Source organism: Anser cygnoides, chromosome 11 (assembly GCF_040182565.1).
Source record: "Anser cygnoides isolate HZ-2024a breed goose chromosome 11, Taihu_goose_T2T_genome, whole genome shotgun sequence".
Lineage (NCBI taxonomy): Eukaryota > Metazoa > Chordata > Aves > Anseriformes > Anatidae > Anser > Anser cygnoides.
In genome coordinates this window covers 3,641,139-3,657,299 of record NC_089883.1, presented here as the reverse complement: position 1 = coordinate 3,657,299, position 16,161 = coordinate 3,641,139, and the positions used below count along the sequence as shown (strand labels likewise).

Below are 16,161 nucleotides of genomic sequence, written 5' to 3'. Positions count from 1 at the left end.
ACATTGGTGTTACTAATATTCCTGTGCAGTAGGTCACAGGAAAATATTATATTAGTAACAGAACACATTTTCAATTAAGTTTAGAGGTGACGTATTTCTAGAAAAAATAATAAAGAAAAAAATCATAGTTCAATTGCTGTAGCAATACCGTGCTGTTTCATGCAACGGTTTAGATGATGTATGTAGCAGTATCTCCAGAGCAGTGATATGAACCGGGGTGTGATCTTAAAGGGATGTTGGGTCCTGGAGATCTCTCATCCTGTTTGTTGTTCAGGTGCTTTAACTGTGGTCTGCTTGTTGATGCTGTCATTTCTGAAGAAATGTTTACTATTTATTATGTGTAAGTGTCCTTTTCAGTTGCAATTCAATGGTGCATACTAAGATTTTGCTAGCAGAAGTGAGATTACTTTTGTTTTATCCTATGTATAAGATGGCTTTGCTCTGCATATAGAGAGTAAATCATAGCATTGCTTTTCATTAGTACTAATTATTTTTTTCAGATCTCTTTCTTGGTTCCAGTCCTAATTAATTCATGCTTTATATTGATTCAAGGTGACTAGTGCGACCTCATGACGCTTCTGTAAAAGGCAGATTCAGCTAGGATGTTACACCATCACTGTCGGAGAAACCCTGAGCTACAGGAAGAGTTGCAGATTCAGGCTGCAGTTGCTGCTGGCGATGTTCACACCGTGCGCAAGATGCTGGAGCAAGGATATTCTCCAAACGGTCGAGATGCCAATGGCTGGACCTTGCTTCATTTCTCTGCAGCAAGAGGGAAAGAGAGATGTGTCCGTGTTTTTCTTGAACATGGAGGTGAGTTGCCTAGAGAGAGAAATCTTGATTCCCATCTCACAGCTTTCTATCCCAATTCCCATTGTTTGGCTTCCCAGCACCAATTAGTTGCCAGACTACTTTTGATTTTTTTCTCTTTCATTGGAGTGCTGCTTCATTTCTGTTTCTATCTGATGCATGCTCTGTGAATGAGGTAATAGATTAACTTTAGATCTTAATACCTGACAGTTTTTTCAGAATCGCCCAGGAACTGTTAAAAGAATGAATAAGCATTATAAAAATAGGGCAAAGAGCTCATTATAAACTTAAATGCACTCACTATAGGCCTTTCTACTGTTAGAGGCTGTTATTAAGGAAGGCAGGTCCTTGAGTTGAAATTGTAGGGAAGATTGTTTCATAATTCTCAGAAGTTAACAAGTCACGTTAAAGACTTAAGTTTCTGTGTAGGTTTTAACACAGTCTGTTGAACTTTATGAAAACATTGTGCGAGGGTTTGAGTGTCAGCTAATCCAGCTGAGTTTACACCTCTCCTGCATCTATCCATAGCCAAGATTTATTTCGAGAAATAATTGAGGTTTGTTTAAGTGATATAATTGCTTGGGTGATGTTTATTCCCCATTGAATGGTACAGTCAGAATTTCTTTCTGCTGTATCTTTTTCCAAGGCTACCTAAAGATTTAGAAATTGATAGTCTTAAACTTCTAATGTGACACTAGAGAGGGAAACCGAAAATCAGATGTTCTCCACATTCTGAATAGTGTTCTTAAAGAACAGCATCCTCTACTCTAGCACTGTTCTTATCAACTTAATCATGAACTAAGATGTTTTTAGTCCCATGGAAACTGAAATGAATCATCTTTTTGATGCTTTACTTATCTGAGGCTTGGTCATGGTCCACTTGTTTGTATTGCAGTATTTGTCAGATGTATGGATAAATCACCTTTAAAAATGAGTGGCATTAATGGGCTTGTGGTATTTGCCCAGTTAATGGTACGTTATTTCAGAGCAGTAGTAAAATAGAACCTGAACAACTGGACCCCATTTATATATACCTACTGCAATTTCTAACTATATAATACTGTCAAACCCTCAATGTTGTTATTGAAAGGGGGGGAAGCAACTGAATTGTACAAATAAATAACTTTAAACTCTACTTTTTAAATGTAATACTGTAGATAATCTCAAATCTTCATTTTTATAGGCTGTGAGTCTCAAAATGTATGCTATAAGTTCGCAAGCTTGAAGATGACCTGGAAAAACAAAATCATAAACCCTATTTATCTTCAATCTATAGGTTTTGCTATTAAATAGCTGCTGGCATAGTGTTTTGTTTTGTTTTTCTATCTTTTGTTGTTACTATTTTCTATATGAAGTACAAGCTGAATATGGTGCCCAATGAAAACTGTCTGTAATGAGACAGATTCCTTGTGCTGGAAGCAGCACAGAGTTTAATCACCAGGACTAGAAAGTTGAGTAACAAATAGTGTGAGGGTTAGTCATCTGCAGCAGCTTTTCTGTAGCTGAGCCTCCCTTCAGAAAATTGGCACTGTTTTGTGCCTTACCTTGTTTTGCCTCAAAACAGAGGCATAAAAGATAATGAGTATTTAAAACATAATAATGTCACAAGTGAGCTAATAAGCAGTGAATGAGCTGACTGTTAAAAGCAAACTTAATCATGCCTGCCTCATTAGTGAGAGGTTTGTGTCTACCTTTCTTAAGTCTCCGCCTTCCTCCCTCTCGAGAAGGAGATTAGTTTGACATTGGGTGTTAATCCCTTTGGACCCAAATGATATTGGGGTGAAAGAAGTCATTTTCTGGTATGAAACTTACGGTAAGCAGAGTATAGAGCTGACTAGATGTGTATTGGTAATAGAGGGGAGGGAGAGGATGAAGTTTTGGGGAAAAGAGGGTGCCTGAAGGTTAGTGAAAGGAAGAGGGAGACCGGTGATAGGTGTGATGCCAAAGCCTAGCAGAGCTGGAAATATGTTCATAGGACAGGAACGAGAAAACCATGCTGGGCTGTTGCTGAGGGTAGAGTGCTACGCCTCAGATCTTGGACGCTGGAAGAGCACTGACATAGGCTTGAGTGGCAGTGAGTTTGAGGTGGATTTTGGCTAATAAACACTGAGAAGGAATCTGATCGCTGACCTGGAAATAAGAGGTAGCTTCTTATGGGAGTCATGACCTAGCTGCCTCCTGCTTTTTCTCTCTCTTCTTCCAGCATTGCTCGCCAGCAAAGAAAAGAGCCAGGGGACAGCATTGTGTATGCAGCTTGGCTGGTAGGAGTGGAGGTGGTGCAACAGGAGGAAGCATTTATTTTCTGCTAAACAAGGAGGAGAGAAAGATAGATGGGCAAAATGCCTAAAGTAACAGTTCAAATTTAAGAGTAAAGCCAGTAGAAATAGCAGCTAGGTACAGAGGGTATAGGTCAGATAAGTAGTCTTACGCAATGTGGAAACTGAAGTGTGGAGAAACTTAGTTTTCATAAGTGAAAAATAGTGAATTTGACTTAATGTGTTTGTCACATTTTAATAAAGTGAAGATTCTGTGAAGTTAGTTCTTTCTATTCACAGGAACAATCCAGAGTCACAACGCTCAGTAGGAGAACAAAACAAAAACAGGGGGTATAGTTTTCAGTGATCTTGGATTTTTTGCATAGCATAGCAAGCTTTATTTTTTCTCCCTTTAAATGTATTTTTTTGCTTTTAAAATGAGGTGTTGTCTGTCTCAATATAATGCTGCACAAAAACAGTTTTTTAAATTCCCATCACAGTTAAAGTTACCACCATCTAAGGTCCTGAAAGCGTGTAGTTGCTAGCTGTCTCTTGGTGATAACTCTCAACATTAATTGAGCAGGACAGCTTCTTGTTACTTGTATTAAAGTGAAAAATGATTTGCTAAAGCTCTCGGAAATTGAAGATTAACGAAAGTATCTAAGCAGATGTATTTATTTTTAGTCTTGGCTGCAAGGTATCTAGCTTTAAGGTCATGGAGAATCCAGGAGAAACTAAAGAATGCCAAATGCTCATCCCTCCCTAAAGCTCGTAGTGGTCTTGTGTAGTAATGCCTTTGTGGATGTCTTTTGTATCAATGTTGTCCTAAAAATTAGCCATGCAGTAGCCATGTTTCTAAACCACGTGATCAGAATTAAGTCCTAGCTGGGGGGAGTACACTTGAAATAATAGAAGTACTTTATGAAGCCAGAAGCATTGCTTTCTTGGCTTCCCAAATGAGACTGATACAGTAAGGTAATGAATGTGTCATGAAAGAAGGGAAGCTGTCTCACTGAGCAGTAAATTAAAACTCAAATTTTAGACTTCTTTAGGAATCTATATATTCTCTAGATTACAGTATTAGAAATGAGTCTCATTAACAGTCGAGTTTAAATGACTAGCTTAGGTGCCCAACTTTAAAATGAACTAAGATCACGAGTATCATTGTGTTGCAATTTTCTGTCTCAAGTGAGGTTGATTATAGTAATTCGGTACCCTTGATAAGCAGCTCAAGGTTTATGTCACTGTATTTTGCGTTATATTTAAGAACATTAGAAGTGACCAAATGCAGCTGTTCATATTTCTAGATTCTGCTATCCCCAAATTTATGGGAAGCTTGAGAAGAAATAACTATAATTGTCAAACAATCAGGATGGAGGCAAGATAAAGAAATGCTGGCAAGTGCTGGCTTCATCCCTTCCTAGTTAAATACGCTTGTACCAGGTACTTTTTTACCCCTCTGCAGAATCTGAAAGGTAAGCTAAGTGAATTCTTTCCCAATTCATTTCTACCTTGCTTGCATTCCAGGGGGAGACAGTTACTTTACAACATGTTGAAGCCTTTTTTTATATTTAAAAAAAGTATAGCAACCAAAGCTTTTAAGGCAACATGAGCTTTCCAGTATTCTTTTTGCTAATGCAGGGACTGAAAGGATAGAAATTGTATGTGATATAACACAGGTCCAGCTTTTGCTAAAAGCCCTTGTGCAGTTCAAAAGTTCTACAGGAGGTGGCAGCAAGACATTTGCTGAATAGCAGCAGATAATGTTTTGGTCTTGTTAAAATTGCTTCCTTAATCAAGGGGGTAACTGGTACCCTTAGCTCACTAGAAGCCCATAATCTTAACAGGAATCACAATATTTTTATCATGAGTTTTTGTTACCAGGCTTGGTTTGGAAGGTTAGTTGTTTGTGTTCCTTCGTTGCCCAGGTAAGACATTTCTTTCCTATTCTTGTTGAGACGCTTGTCTTACATGACATTGTATTTTTTTTGGTTGACCTTAATGTGATGAAATTTGAGAGGAGAGAAGATATGGAAAGGAACATAAAACCATAGAGAAGGCACATCCTTATTTTGTGAACTAAACTGTAGCTTTTGGATTACAACAACTTGTATAAAAATGTTCGTGCACGCAAGCATACACACAAAATTTGGGGCAGGTCTGATTGACTTCAGAAATGGCATAGACTAACCAGGCTAGCAGCAATATCTTGTGCCTCAGCTAGAAGGTAGAAATGATTGACTTGCATGCCCAAAACAGAGTGGAAGAGAGAAGGCAGAATTTGAAACAGTGGTTGTCAATTTTATTTTTTAACTGTTTTTGTGAAAAATGGCCCTGGCTGCTGCTGTCTCCTTCTATTATGTCCAACTTTCTCCCTAATTCTGCCTCTCAGAATGTTTCATCCCTCTGCATCTTAATTCTCATGCTTGTGCTACTAACTTTATCTATCACCAGTCAGGAGTTAATCTAGAATAGTCTGAGCAGTGCAAAGAAAGAGATCCTGGGAGCAGCTCACATCACTTTGAAGCAGTGTCTCAGTCTTCAATGACAGTGTGGGTTGTACTGATTCTCTGCTAAAATACCTGACATCGTCACAGTGCAGGTTAGCAACCACCTATTCAGTCAAGGTCTTCATTTTCCTGCCAACCTGTGGATGCTTCGGCAATTGCTTTAACTCAGGTTAGTGTAACTTTGCAGAGCACTGAAACTCCTGCTTTTCACCAAAGACTAGGAAGTAGGCTGTCTACCAAGGCACTTTCCTTAATCTTTCTTTCATTATTTCTAGGTTCCTTCTCTACTTACTTACTAGAGGCAGTTCTCACGTGTTATTTCTACATGTGCTATTTTGTGTAGCCAGGCTCCGTTAGTTTGTGTTGTGTTTTTTTTCCTTCCATCAGTCTTCTCTTTAAATCTTAAAAATTGCTTAGAGCTGCTGGATCACCTTTGCAGCTGTGTTCTGAACTCTGTCTTTCCTGCCCTATTATTTTGGCAGGGCATCTATCTCAGTGTGTTATCTGCATGTGGTTGCAGTGCATCCATATTGGGAAGCTCATTCCTGTTTCCTGATGGCACCTTTGCACGTTCAAACCATCGTTAGATCTAGACTAAACTAGTTTGTAGTTCACATTGTGAACTTAACTTGTTTATATAGATGAGGGATCCACGAAGAACTCAATGCCAAGGTGCAAGGACAGCGCTGTCAAGATTAGGGAAGGTGGGCAGGCACCCTTACGCTTGTCTGCTCTTAGAGATGATTTGTTCTTTGTGCTGCAAATGTTGTGTGTTTACGGAGCGGAAACAAATACAAGGAACCATGAAGAACAGGACCCAGCAGTTGTTTCCGTAGATGCACAGGCATATTAAAAATGTGTCAGCTTAATGCTAGTCTCTTGTGCAGACAGAATCTCCTTTTGCCAGCTGGGAAGCTTAGGCTAGGAAAGTGCCTCAAACTCCAAGCTGTGGTTTGTACTCTTTACCATCCGTCAGGCAACATCTACCGATGCTGGAAGGAGAAAGCTTGCAGCCTGGCTTGTTTTCTAGCTGAGAAAGGGTAATGAGGCACGCACCTTTCCTCCAGTAATTAGTTGGGTACGTGGGAATAGCCATTTGATTTACAAGTTCGGGTGTGCTGAGGAAATTAAGTAAATTGATTTGGTTATGTTGTGTTTTTAAATTCATAAATCAGATGAAGTTTTTGTGCTGTGTTGGGGTGCGTGGGGGGCTATCTGTCTAATCACTTGTACTCTGCACTAACATTTCTCCTGACTCCATACGTGGTTGCTTACATTCCTGTAAAATCTGAAATTTTTGTAAAAGTATAAATTCAGAACAGATTCATCATTTATAAAAACAAACTTTATCAAGATAATCTAAAATAACATATATCCTACATGCTTTGGAAATCCTGCAGACCACAGAGAAACATTTTACCTAATACAGTATTACACCCTAAAAACAATACAATCCTGCCAGACCACAAAACATCCGCAATTTGGGACAGCAGATGTTTCTACACATGCTTCTTTTTAAGACCAAGAAGCAACACAAGGGAAAATAAAAAAGCTCAGCATTGAGAAAGAAATGTAATATTACAGAGCTGGAGGAAAACTGGATGGACAGAGATTTGAGTAATTAGCCTAAGAGTGCTAGAAAGATGTGGAAAACTATTTGTCAAATGGAAACATATGTATATGAAAGAAAAGGTCTTTTTTGTGTAATTCTTTCATAAATGTAATTTAGCTTTTTCTTTAAAATAGCATTTGGTTCATGAAAGCAAGAATTATTTTGAAGTACAAAAAAAAAATCCTGTCTTGTTATGCCTGAAAAGAATAACATTCAATCATTTGATTATTTGTTTGCAGCACTGGATTACTGTAACGCCTTCTAATTATTTTTTAATTTTATTTTAACTTCAGCTGATCCCACAGTTAAGGACTTAATTGGAGGCTTCACTGCTCTGCATTATGCAGCCATGCATGGCCGAGCGAGGATTGCACGCTTGATGTTGGAATCTGAATATAGAAGTGACATTATTAATGCAAAAAGCAACGATGGTTGGACTCCCCTCCATGTAGCAGCCCACTATGGCAGAGACTCATTTGTCAGGCTCCTGTTGGAGTTCAAGGCTGAGGTTGATCCGCTCAGTGATAAAGGTACCACACCGCTTCAGCTGGCCATTATCCGAGAGAGGTCAAGCTGTGTGAAAATCCTCCTGGATCACAATGCCAACATCGACATTCAAAATGGTTTCCTGTTACGATACGCTGTGATCAAAAGCAATCACTCTTACTGCCGAATGTTCCTTCAGAGAGGGGCGGACACAAACTTGGGTCGCTTGGAAGACGGACAGACGCCCTTACACTTGTCTGCTCTTAGAGATGATGTGCTTTGTGCACAAATGTTATATAATTACGGAGCGGACACTAACACAAGGAACTATGAAGGACAGACCCCACTGGCTGTTTCAATAAGTATTTCTGGAAGTAGCCGACCCTGTCTGGATTTCTTACAAGAAGTGACAAGTATGTATGTAAGAAAAGTTAATGACGGGACACAGTGTCCTCTAAAAGCCTTCTTTGAATTAGCCCCAGAAAAAATGCTTCCTCTCTGCCCCTTGATGCTATTTAAATGCGCTAGACAGTTTCTGGGAAGGTGAAGGGATTGTGAAACTGGGAGCCTCTTACTTGGCGAAGGTGCTACTGTTAAGTATATTTCATTTCAATTAGTCTTGTTTAAGTATCAACAGGAAGCATAAATTAAAAAGAAAAGTGAACTGTAAAACTAGTTTTATTAATGGCCTTAGCACATAAGATGTTTGGGTTTTGCTGTGTGTTTTTTTAGGGTCTTTTGCGTGTGTAGCACCGTGCAAATGCTCTGCTGGCTTTCTCATCTGGCATTACAACTGGGGCAGGAAAAGAGCTTTTGCTGCGTTTTGTTCTCCCACGTTCCCTCTCCTTCTCTCCCCTATACCAGACAACAAAATGACATAGCTGACTCGTGCAGCTCGAAGGGGATTCGTATGCTGTGTAGCTCTGATTTGATTTTGGTGGTATCTCTGAAAAATGAAAAGGATTTGAACTCATTGCCACTTCTGACACTTAACCTGAGAGTATTCGGCTGCTAATGTTCTGCTCAGTTTTGTTTGTCAGTTTTTGGTGTGCTAGGCCTGCTGGAAGTTTTCTTTTCCTCCTTCATTCTACATGCAATGTTATTTTAATGTTTTCCAATTATAGTATTACCTAAAAGCATTTAGGAGCTGCTTATTGGCAATTAGCAGGAGTTTAATTCAATTTATCAAGCCATCTTAACGTGTTTATCATCCAACTAGGATGATCTTAACAGAGAAGGGTGGGGTATTTCATGTATCATTTTTTTTTCCCTGTGGTGGTTATTTTTTTTTTTCCTGTGATAGTTTTATTGAGATTTAAGCACCCTGTATTTTCTGTAAAGAAACTGAAATTTAGTGTGGGCTGGGGTGAATCAGCTGTGATCTGTTGTCAGTAACTGACACAAAAAAGCATTTGGAATTTCATTTTTGTCTTCCTGATTTGTGGTGGCGCTTTTGCTTATATCTGAAATATAAAGGGAATTTTTGGAGAGGTAGAAGTTAATGAAACCAATCAGTTACATTTATTATTTTACTTTGCGTGACCCTTTTCATTCATACACGTTTCTTCCCGCTTTCCTTTTTGGGAGCCTCTCACTGTATAGTAGCACAGTCAGGGTTATTAGTAGATGATATAATATCCAGACTTGCAATTTTTCACAGTCTTAGAACATAGCCCCAAGCGTGAAGGGTTATTCATTTTTTCTCAATGTCTACAGGCTGATTCAGAAAGTTGGAAATCAGTCCTGCAACTTATATTTAGGCTGCAGATTCCATACCTTAAGGCTTTAAAGGACTCGTTTCATTCAAGTGAGAAATAAATTCTGCAACAAAAAAAGGCAGCTTAAATTTGTGGCGAACAGAACCGTCCTGGAACTATTTCAATTTTGTGCTGATGGAGGGAGAACTGGGAAAGCAGGGAGGACTAGTGCTGACAAAAACACTTCAGCTTTGTGCTTCTGAGCAAAATTATTATGAATATGTGTTTACAAACAGCTATAAACAGACTCTGCTGCCCTTATTATAAATCTACAAACACTGTCTTCCACTGCTTTCATGAATAATCATTGCAATAAATGGTGTAGGAGAGAAAATGGGTAAAGAATGAGCTGGGATTTTGGTAGTTCCCAATTAGATCAGACTGTATACAGGGAATTGTTGAGCTCTTACCCTGTAGCACTTCGGGGAAGAATCTGTCTATTGTAATATGTATTTACTAGAGGGGGGGGAAATGACAAATTTTTTTTACAGAATTCTTGCAGAAGTCTTACTGAAATTATCTCTTGTGGTTGGAAATAGTGCCTGGGTCTTAGGGTTTAACGGGAATTTCTAGTTTGCTTAATTGAAAACTATACTCCATGCTTAATACAGAAATCCGTAGCTGCAAGTTTTGTATGTGGGTCCAGAGTCTGAAGAATATCTTTGATAGTTTTTACTTGCAGTACATTTAATTTTTTTCAAGTTTACAGATTAATGTGTGTAAATTCTGAAAGTTATCAAACTGATTTCTTCCAGTGAAAGCAGTTGCATGCTTCACATAAAAGGAATATTATTTAGCAGTCTGCATATAAAATGTAAGTTGCTATTTTTGTTGGTTTTTCCTCAGAAAACGTATTTTTACAATTTCAGATCCCCAAAAAGCGTTTTGTTTTGGTACATCCTGTAATGGGTTATAATCGCATCCTTTAGTCTAGGTCCCTAGTTGCAAATAACAGGCAGGAGACCAAGCTCTCAGAAATACTTAGTATTGACTCTGAAAGTTGGTAAGAAGTTCGGCACCTCTTGGATTTTGCTTTCTTTGATGCTGGAAGTCTGATACCCTTCCTGGTCGTAGGTGGAGATTCCTTTACTCTTAGAATAATTTCAAGAGGAACAAAGTTACTCTGCAGTTGCGTCTCAATATTTAAGCGTGAATTTGGCAGTTGAGAACAATGAAGTTTTTAATCTTGAGTCTGTGATTGATTTGATGTTTAGACAGTTGTTCTTGCCTCTTTCTTCCTTACTCGTTTTTGTATTATAAAAAAGAAGCTTCCCAGTGGAAAAAAGCACTGCTGAAAGTTACTTAATTATTTATTGCCTTCCTCTTCTTTTCCGTGTCTTCCGTATTACACTTTTGCACTCCAAAAACAATTACTAGCTTCCGCAATAGTATCTGAGATCATCTGATAAAGAGTTTGTTTTTGGAATACTTAAGTGTTATTCTTCAGTTGTATAGGATCTGTACCTGCCTCTTCAAGAGGGTTGGTGGGTTACGGTTGGAAAGCGCTAATGCAAAATTGAGATGCATACTGAATGGAAAATTAAAAGGAATGCCTCTGTATATAAAGATAGAGATGCATTTATTATTTTTTTTTTTAGTGTTGTATATGTCTGCAGAATTAACACATGCATTTACAGGCTTGGGTGGAATATTGAAGTTAAAGTTGAATGGGATTTGAGAATATTAAAGCTTACAAACGAGAATGCATTTTTCCTACCTCTAGCAAGTATTAGGAAAAAAAATGTACTTAAAAGTTTAAATTTTTAGATGCTAGATCTTGAATTATGATCTAAAAAGGAAAAAAAGCTTGAACCTTTTCTTTCTTCCCATAGCACTCATTTAATTTAATCACTGTTCAGATAACGTAGCAGACAAGAGAGTCTATGACTAGCCATGCGAGTTGCTCGTCTGTGTTGAGGCAGATAGCGAAGTAAATGGATATGGCCACAGTAGTGTAATATGGCAAGTATGTTAACAGGTATCAAAGAACTAATTTCAGATCTGGAACAAGATCTAAAGATCACCAAATGAATGAAATTACAAATATTTCATCTGCATTCAATTTTTTTATTTTCCAAAGGACAAATCTTTGGCTTGGATTAGAGAGTATATTTTTATGTTTAGAAGATTTATAATGACAATGTAAACCTGCAGAAAATTTTAGATAAAAGTCCTGCCGAGGAAATTCTTATATATTCTTTGCCTTTATCCCTTTGTTAAATAAAGATGACTTTATTTTCACTAGATTTTTTTTTTTTGTTTTTTAACTGGAAGAACATTTTTAAAAGGATCTCTGCATAGTTTAAACATCTATGAATATGTAAGTGTAGTGAATTAAATAGATCTCTACATATTTTATTATGTGGGTAACTGCAGAGGAAACAGTATCTTCATGTTTGTTATAACACAGAGGAAACTTACTGGAATTGCAAGTTTTGACTGCTTCCTTGGGTGCTGCCAGAAGTCTTGCACTAATGAGTGTGGTCTGCTTTGTCATCCGGAGTTATGCAGGGAACTAGGGTAGGACAGTTAGTTTTCATTTTAGCTGGATCTGTAATAAACAAATATTGTCTGAATCATGATTACTTTCTGCAGATTGCAGGTAAATATTTTGTAAAGACCAGTATAGTTTTTGATAACTTTATAAAAACATGGCCTTATCGCTTTCTTTCTGGGAAAAAAAGGAAGGTAACTTTCAATGAATTATTTAACTCTCAGATCAGAATTACGCAGTGTGATATTTCAAAATCTAATTGCTAAATTAGACTGCAGTTCGGTGCTTACCTTAAGCAGTTGAATCATTTTTATATATTGGTGGGTGCTTTGGAAGGTTTTCAGACCAAAAAACACTCTTCCTTGGTGCATATTTTCTGTGCCAGAAATACTGGAATTTAATAGATATGCACAAATCACTATGAAGAATTAGTTTTCAAAGAGTAATGAAAGTATAATTAGTGCTCAGGTATTTCTAACAGAGGCAAACTGAGCACAAAATTAAACTAGAACTTCTTAGAAAGTTTGTATGATACCCGGTTACAGTGATTAATTAAAAGCTATCTTTGCCCTTTTGAGCTAGTTACTAGTTGGAGGAATATGTTTGCTTTCTCTCTCTCTCTGTAGATGCAGTCCTGCATGTTTTATATCAGCATATTTCAGACAAATTCTTGATACTGTTGTGGCTTTTTTTCTGGCATCCTGAGTGCCAAAACCAGAAATCCTCTCTAGTTTTTTAGCTGTTTTGTGTTTATTTACATGGTATTTTTCTTTTCTTTTATTTTTTAATACTAGAGTACAAGCAACTGCATTTCCTAAGCTGTTAGAGACCCGCTCCTGTTGTGGTGACTGACCAATTCCCGTTCAGTTCAGCAGTATCTATTTCCTAGGTGATTGCATCCTCGCAGTAGGATCCTGTTTGTTTATGCATCCTCGTCGGTGCCTTTTTTGGCTGATGGGGTATGTGTTAACTTGTACCATTGGTTTTTTGAATGTGAGTTTCCAGTAGATATGGTCAGTTCTCTAAGCCTTCTCTGCCCTCCCTCTGTCCCCCAGCTCTGGAAGCCAACAGACTTAACCAAATCTAATTGCTGCATGGGTTCAGTAGTTAGCTGCAGATACAAATACTGCCATACTTTAGAGGAACTGAGCTGCTGCCAGCTATACGTCAACCTGCTTTCAACTTTCTTTAGTATTTCAAAACTTTAAGTTTTGTTTTGTAACTAAAAGGAAACTACCAAGTGGTTTCTTGCTACTGTTTTCAGCCTTTCACAATTCCCAGGAGAGGCAGAGGCTCAATTGGAGAAATGCTACTGTAAGCTTTCTGGAGAAATGTATTAATATTGCAGAGAAAACTGTGGGCAGCTTCCAAAATACAAAATTGGTGTTCCTGTTCATTTTCTGACTTCTTCAGAAGTTGCCTATCCGCTTCAAACAAGTGACACTGATTGCTTGCTTTTAAAAGGACTTTTTTTTTTCCTTTTTAGTAGGGGTAACAGAAAATAACAGGATTTTCTAACAGCCTACAATTGTATTAATTTCAGTTACTACTAAGCACTCTCTTGGGTAACAGCATGGAGCTGTTCATGATAATTGCTCTTGTATCTTCAGTGGAGGGGGTTGGTAGGCATGCCCCCCCTCTCCACCTTCACAATACTTCTGCTTAAAACTGGATAAGACACCCCTTAAGAGTCAGCGTTGTCAGAGGTACTAAGGCCTTAGATTATGTCAATATCCTTAACTCTATCCTTAACTCTAGACAGTGACAGGTTAGCGTTTTGTTTCTTGGGGAGCATGTCTGCATAGGAAAAATGGCCTGGCACAGTTCTAAATGGATAAGCTGTGGAGAAGTCATTACAACAACATACAGTTCTTTGCGGAGGTAGGAATCCTAAACTTTGCAGAATTTGTTGGGTGAATATTCCTGTGCACATGTGGCCTAGGTCAGTAGTGTATGCTGTCCAGAAAGACAGTACTGTATCCAAATTATGTCTATAGATACACAGATACGTGACCAAGAATTATTAGTGTTTATTGAGGAAGGCGAACATTATTCAGGCTTTTTTTAAATGCTCTCCGTGTCCTATCCCTTCACTGTGGCTGTTACAAGTTATGTTCTCCTCCACTCTCATCCATCTCTGTCACTTGAATCCACAAATGTGACTTTTTCAAAACAGAATCGCTAGCAAAACAATTCTAAAGACCGTTGGCCACTGATGAATAAATAATATGTTAGATTCTGATTGCATCCTTCTAATTAGCATTGAGAGGACTAACGTAAGATAAAAGTACAGCATTCCCAAAAATGAAAGTTTGCACATCTGTACAAACGGGTTAAGGGCCAGGTTTGTGTTTGTGCTGGTGGTGGGTATGGGATGGGGAGCAGGTGGAGGCCGGGGGAAGATGAACCAGGCCCTGCTCGCAGGGTAGGCCTCGGGGCCTAGTGGAGAAGACCGTGCAACCCCTGCTTTTACATGTCCTCGTCACAGAGCTGCCAGTGTTCCTCTACCCACAGCTCTTAGGCACACACTTTAAAATAAAAGCTTGGCTGGTTTATGATGTAGGATGCCCAGAGATAAACCACTGCAATGTTCTAAAGAAGAACTGGAACCCTTTACTCCATTATTTTTAAAGAGCTTTAAAGCTCACTGTTTACCTTGTCCCTTCCAGCTCTTGTAACTAATGCACATGGATGTTAAAGAAATCGTTTGTGCTCAATAAAACAAGAGGCCCAAGTTTAACTGTATTGAAATTGAGCTTGCTAGTAAATTATTTGAGGATATAATGAACAGTACCGTGACTTCAAACTTCCGTGAGTGAAGCTGGGGCTTGCACAGAGGCCAGCTCTGTTTGAAACAACTTGTCTGCAGAAAATCTTGAAACTGCAGAAAGAAAAGGAATAATATATCGAGTGGAAATTCACAACTAATTGTAACAACTTGTTGCAGTTAAAACATGCATTTTTGTCCTCGTTTTACCAGAGGAGGCCAATCTGTTAATAGTAATTTAAAAAGCATATCTCATTATTTAAAGAAATAATTACTTAAGTGGGGAAAAAAAAAGCTCTGGAACTTGCTTTGTGACCAGTTGAACCAACTGAGTTAGGAAAATGATTAAACTTTTACATACTGAGGTCTGCTACCTGTAGAGAGAATAGAATTTTAAGAAATCTTTATTTTATAATCCTATGTTTTACATTTCTTCTGTTGGGAAGAAACTTTTCTGTCATGCTTGGGAAACTACACAAGAGGTGTGTTGGTGGGGATTTCTGCTTCCCATTACCGCACATAGCATGAGCTATGGAAAGCAAAGATAAGCTATACTTCTCTTTTTTGTGTAGTTTGTACTTAAATTTCTATCACCTTAAAGCTTGCAAAATAAATCTGCAGAAGTATCTAACTTGTTTCTGTGAACACACAAGCAAATCTTCAGCTCCCCAGCAGCTGCAGGTGTTTGCTGCCTGCTTACATAGCAGCCTGACAATAACCTGGCTGCTCCAGGATAGCAGCACTGCTGTGGCTGTGTCCCTTTGACAATGGATCAGGAATTTATTTATTTTTTAAGGCGATTGGTAGTGGAACTAGTTTTATGTCACTCTTTTCCATAATGGTGGTAATTAGGTTAATCTTACCGTTTGTAGCTTTTTCTTTTTTTTTTAATTCTCTTTTCTACCTTATTTGCTTAAACAGTTTTCCAAACTTGTGATGCAGGATATAACCAAAATTGCTGCTTTGTAATCTTTTTTAAACATAACTTTATTCAACGCTTAACTTGCCTTACTTTGCCAAATTACTAATAACATTTTTCATTTGCCAAACTAAGGTTCACTGACGTTGGTCCGTAATCCTTTATTTTTTTCTTTTTCATTCAGATGCAACCAAGAATGAGTAAGTGTTCTAGACACCGTTTCTAATAAATCACAAATGCATTAATAACCCTGGAATTTGTAAGGCGTGACCTAAGACACTAACAGCCACTAGATGTAGCAACTGGTGCTTAACACTGGAAATGTCCATTGTTAACACATTCCCAGGAAATATTTTTAGGCTTATCGAGGGAAAATGTCATACATTCGATAATCGGGTCTTTTTGAATTAGCTGGTGACCAATTTCTTCTGGGTATTTTAAGTTGTCTGTTCTATTTCGCTCTCAAGAAATCCACAGGATGTTAATTAAAAGGCATTTGTTTCTGAAACCAGAAATCATTGTCTCATAGCTGTATTATTGTGTACTCTTAT

General features: G+C 38.1%; 1 protein-coding gene across 9 annotated transcripts in view; it reads left to right on the top strand.

Moving 5' to 3' along the window:
- The window catches only part of ASB7 (ankyrin repeat and SOCS box containing 7), an 85,607-nt gene that overhangs the window by 9,212 nt on the left and 60,234 nt on the right, over positions 1-16,161 (top strand). For all 9 annotated transcript variants that reach the window (XR_010834127.1, XR_010834126.1, XM_067003601.1 and 6 more), the window contains 2 exons: positions 553-813; positions 7,481-8,086. Coding sequence is in view for 7 of the 9 variants with exons in the window: in XM_067003601.1 (XP_066859702.1) it covers positions 603-813; positions 7,481-8,086 (817 nt within the window). In the remaining 2 variants the exon portion in view is untranslated. The remainder of the gene's footprint in view (positions 1-552; positions 814-7,480; positions 8,087-16,161) is intronic.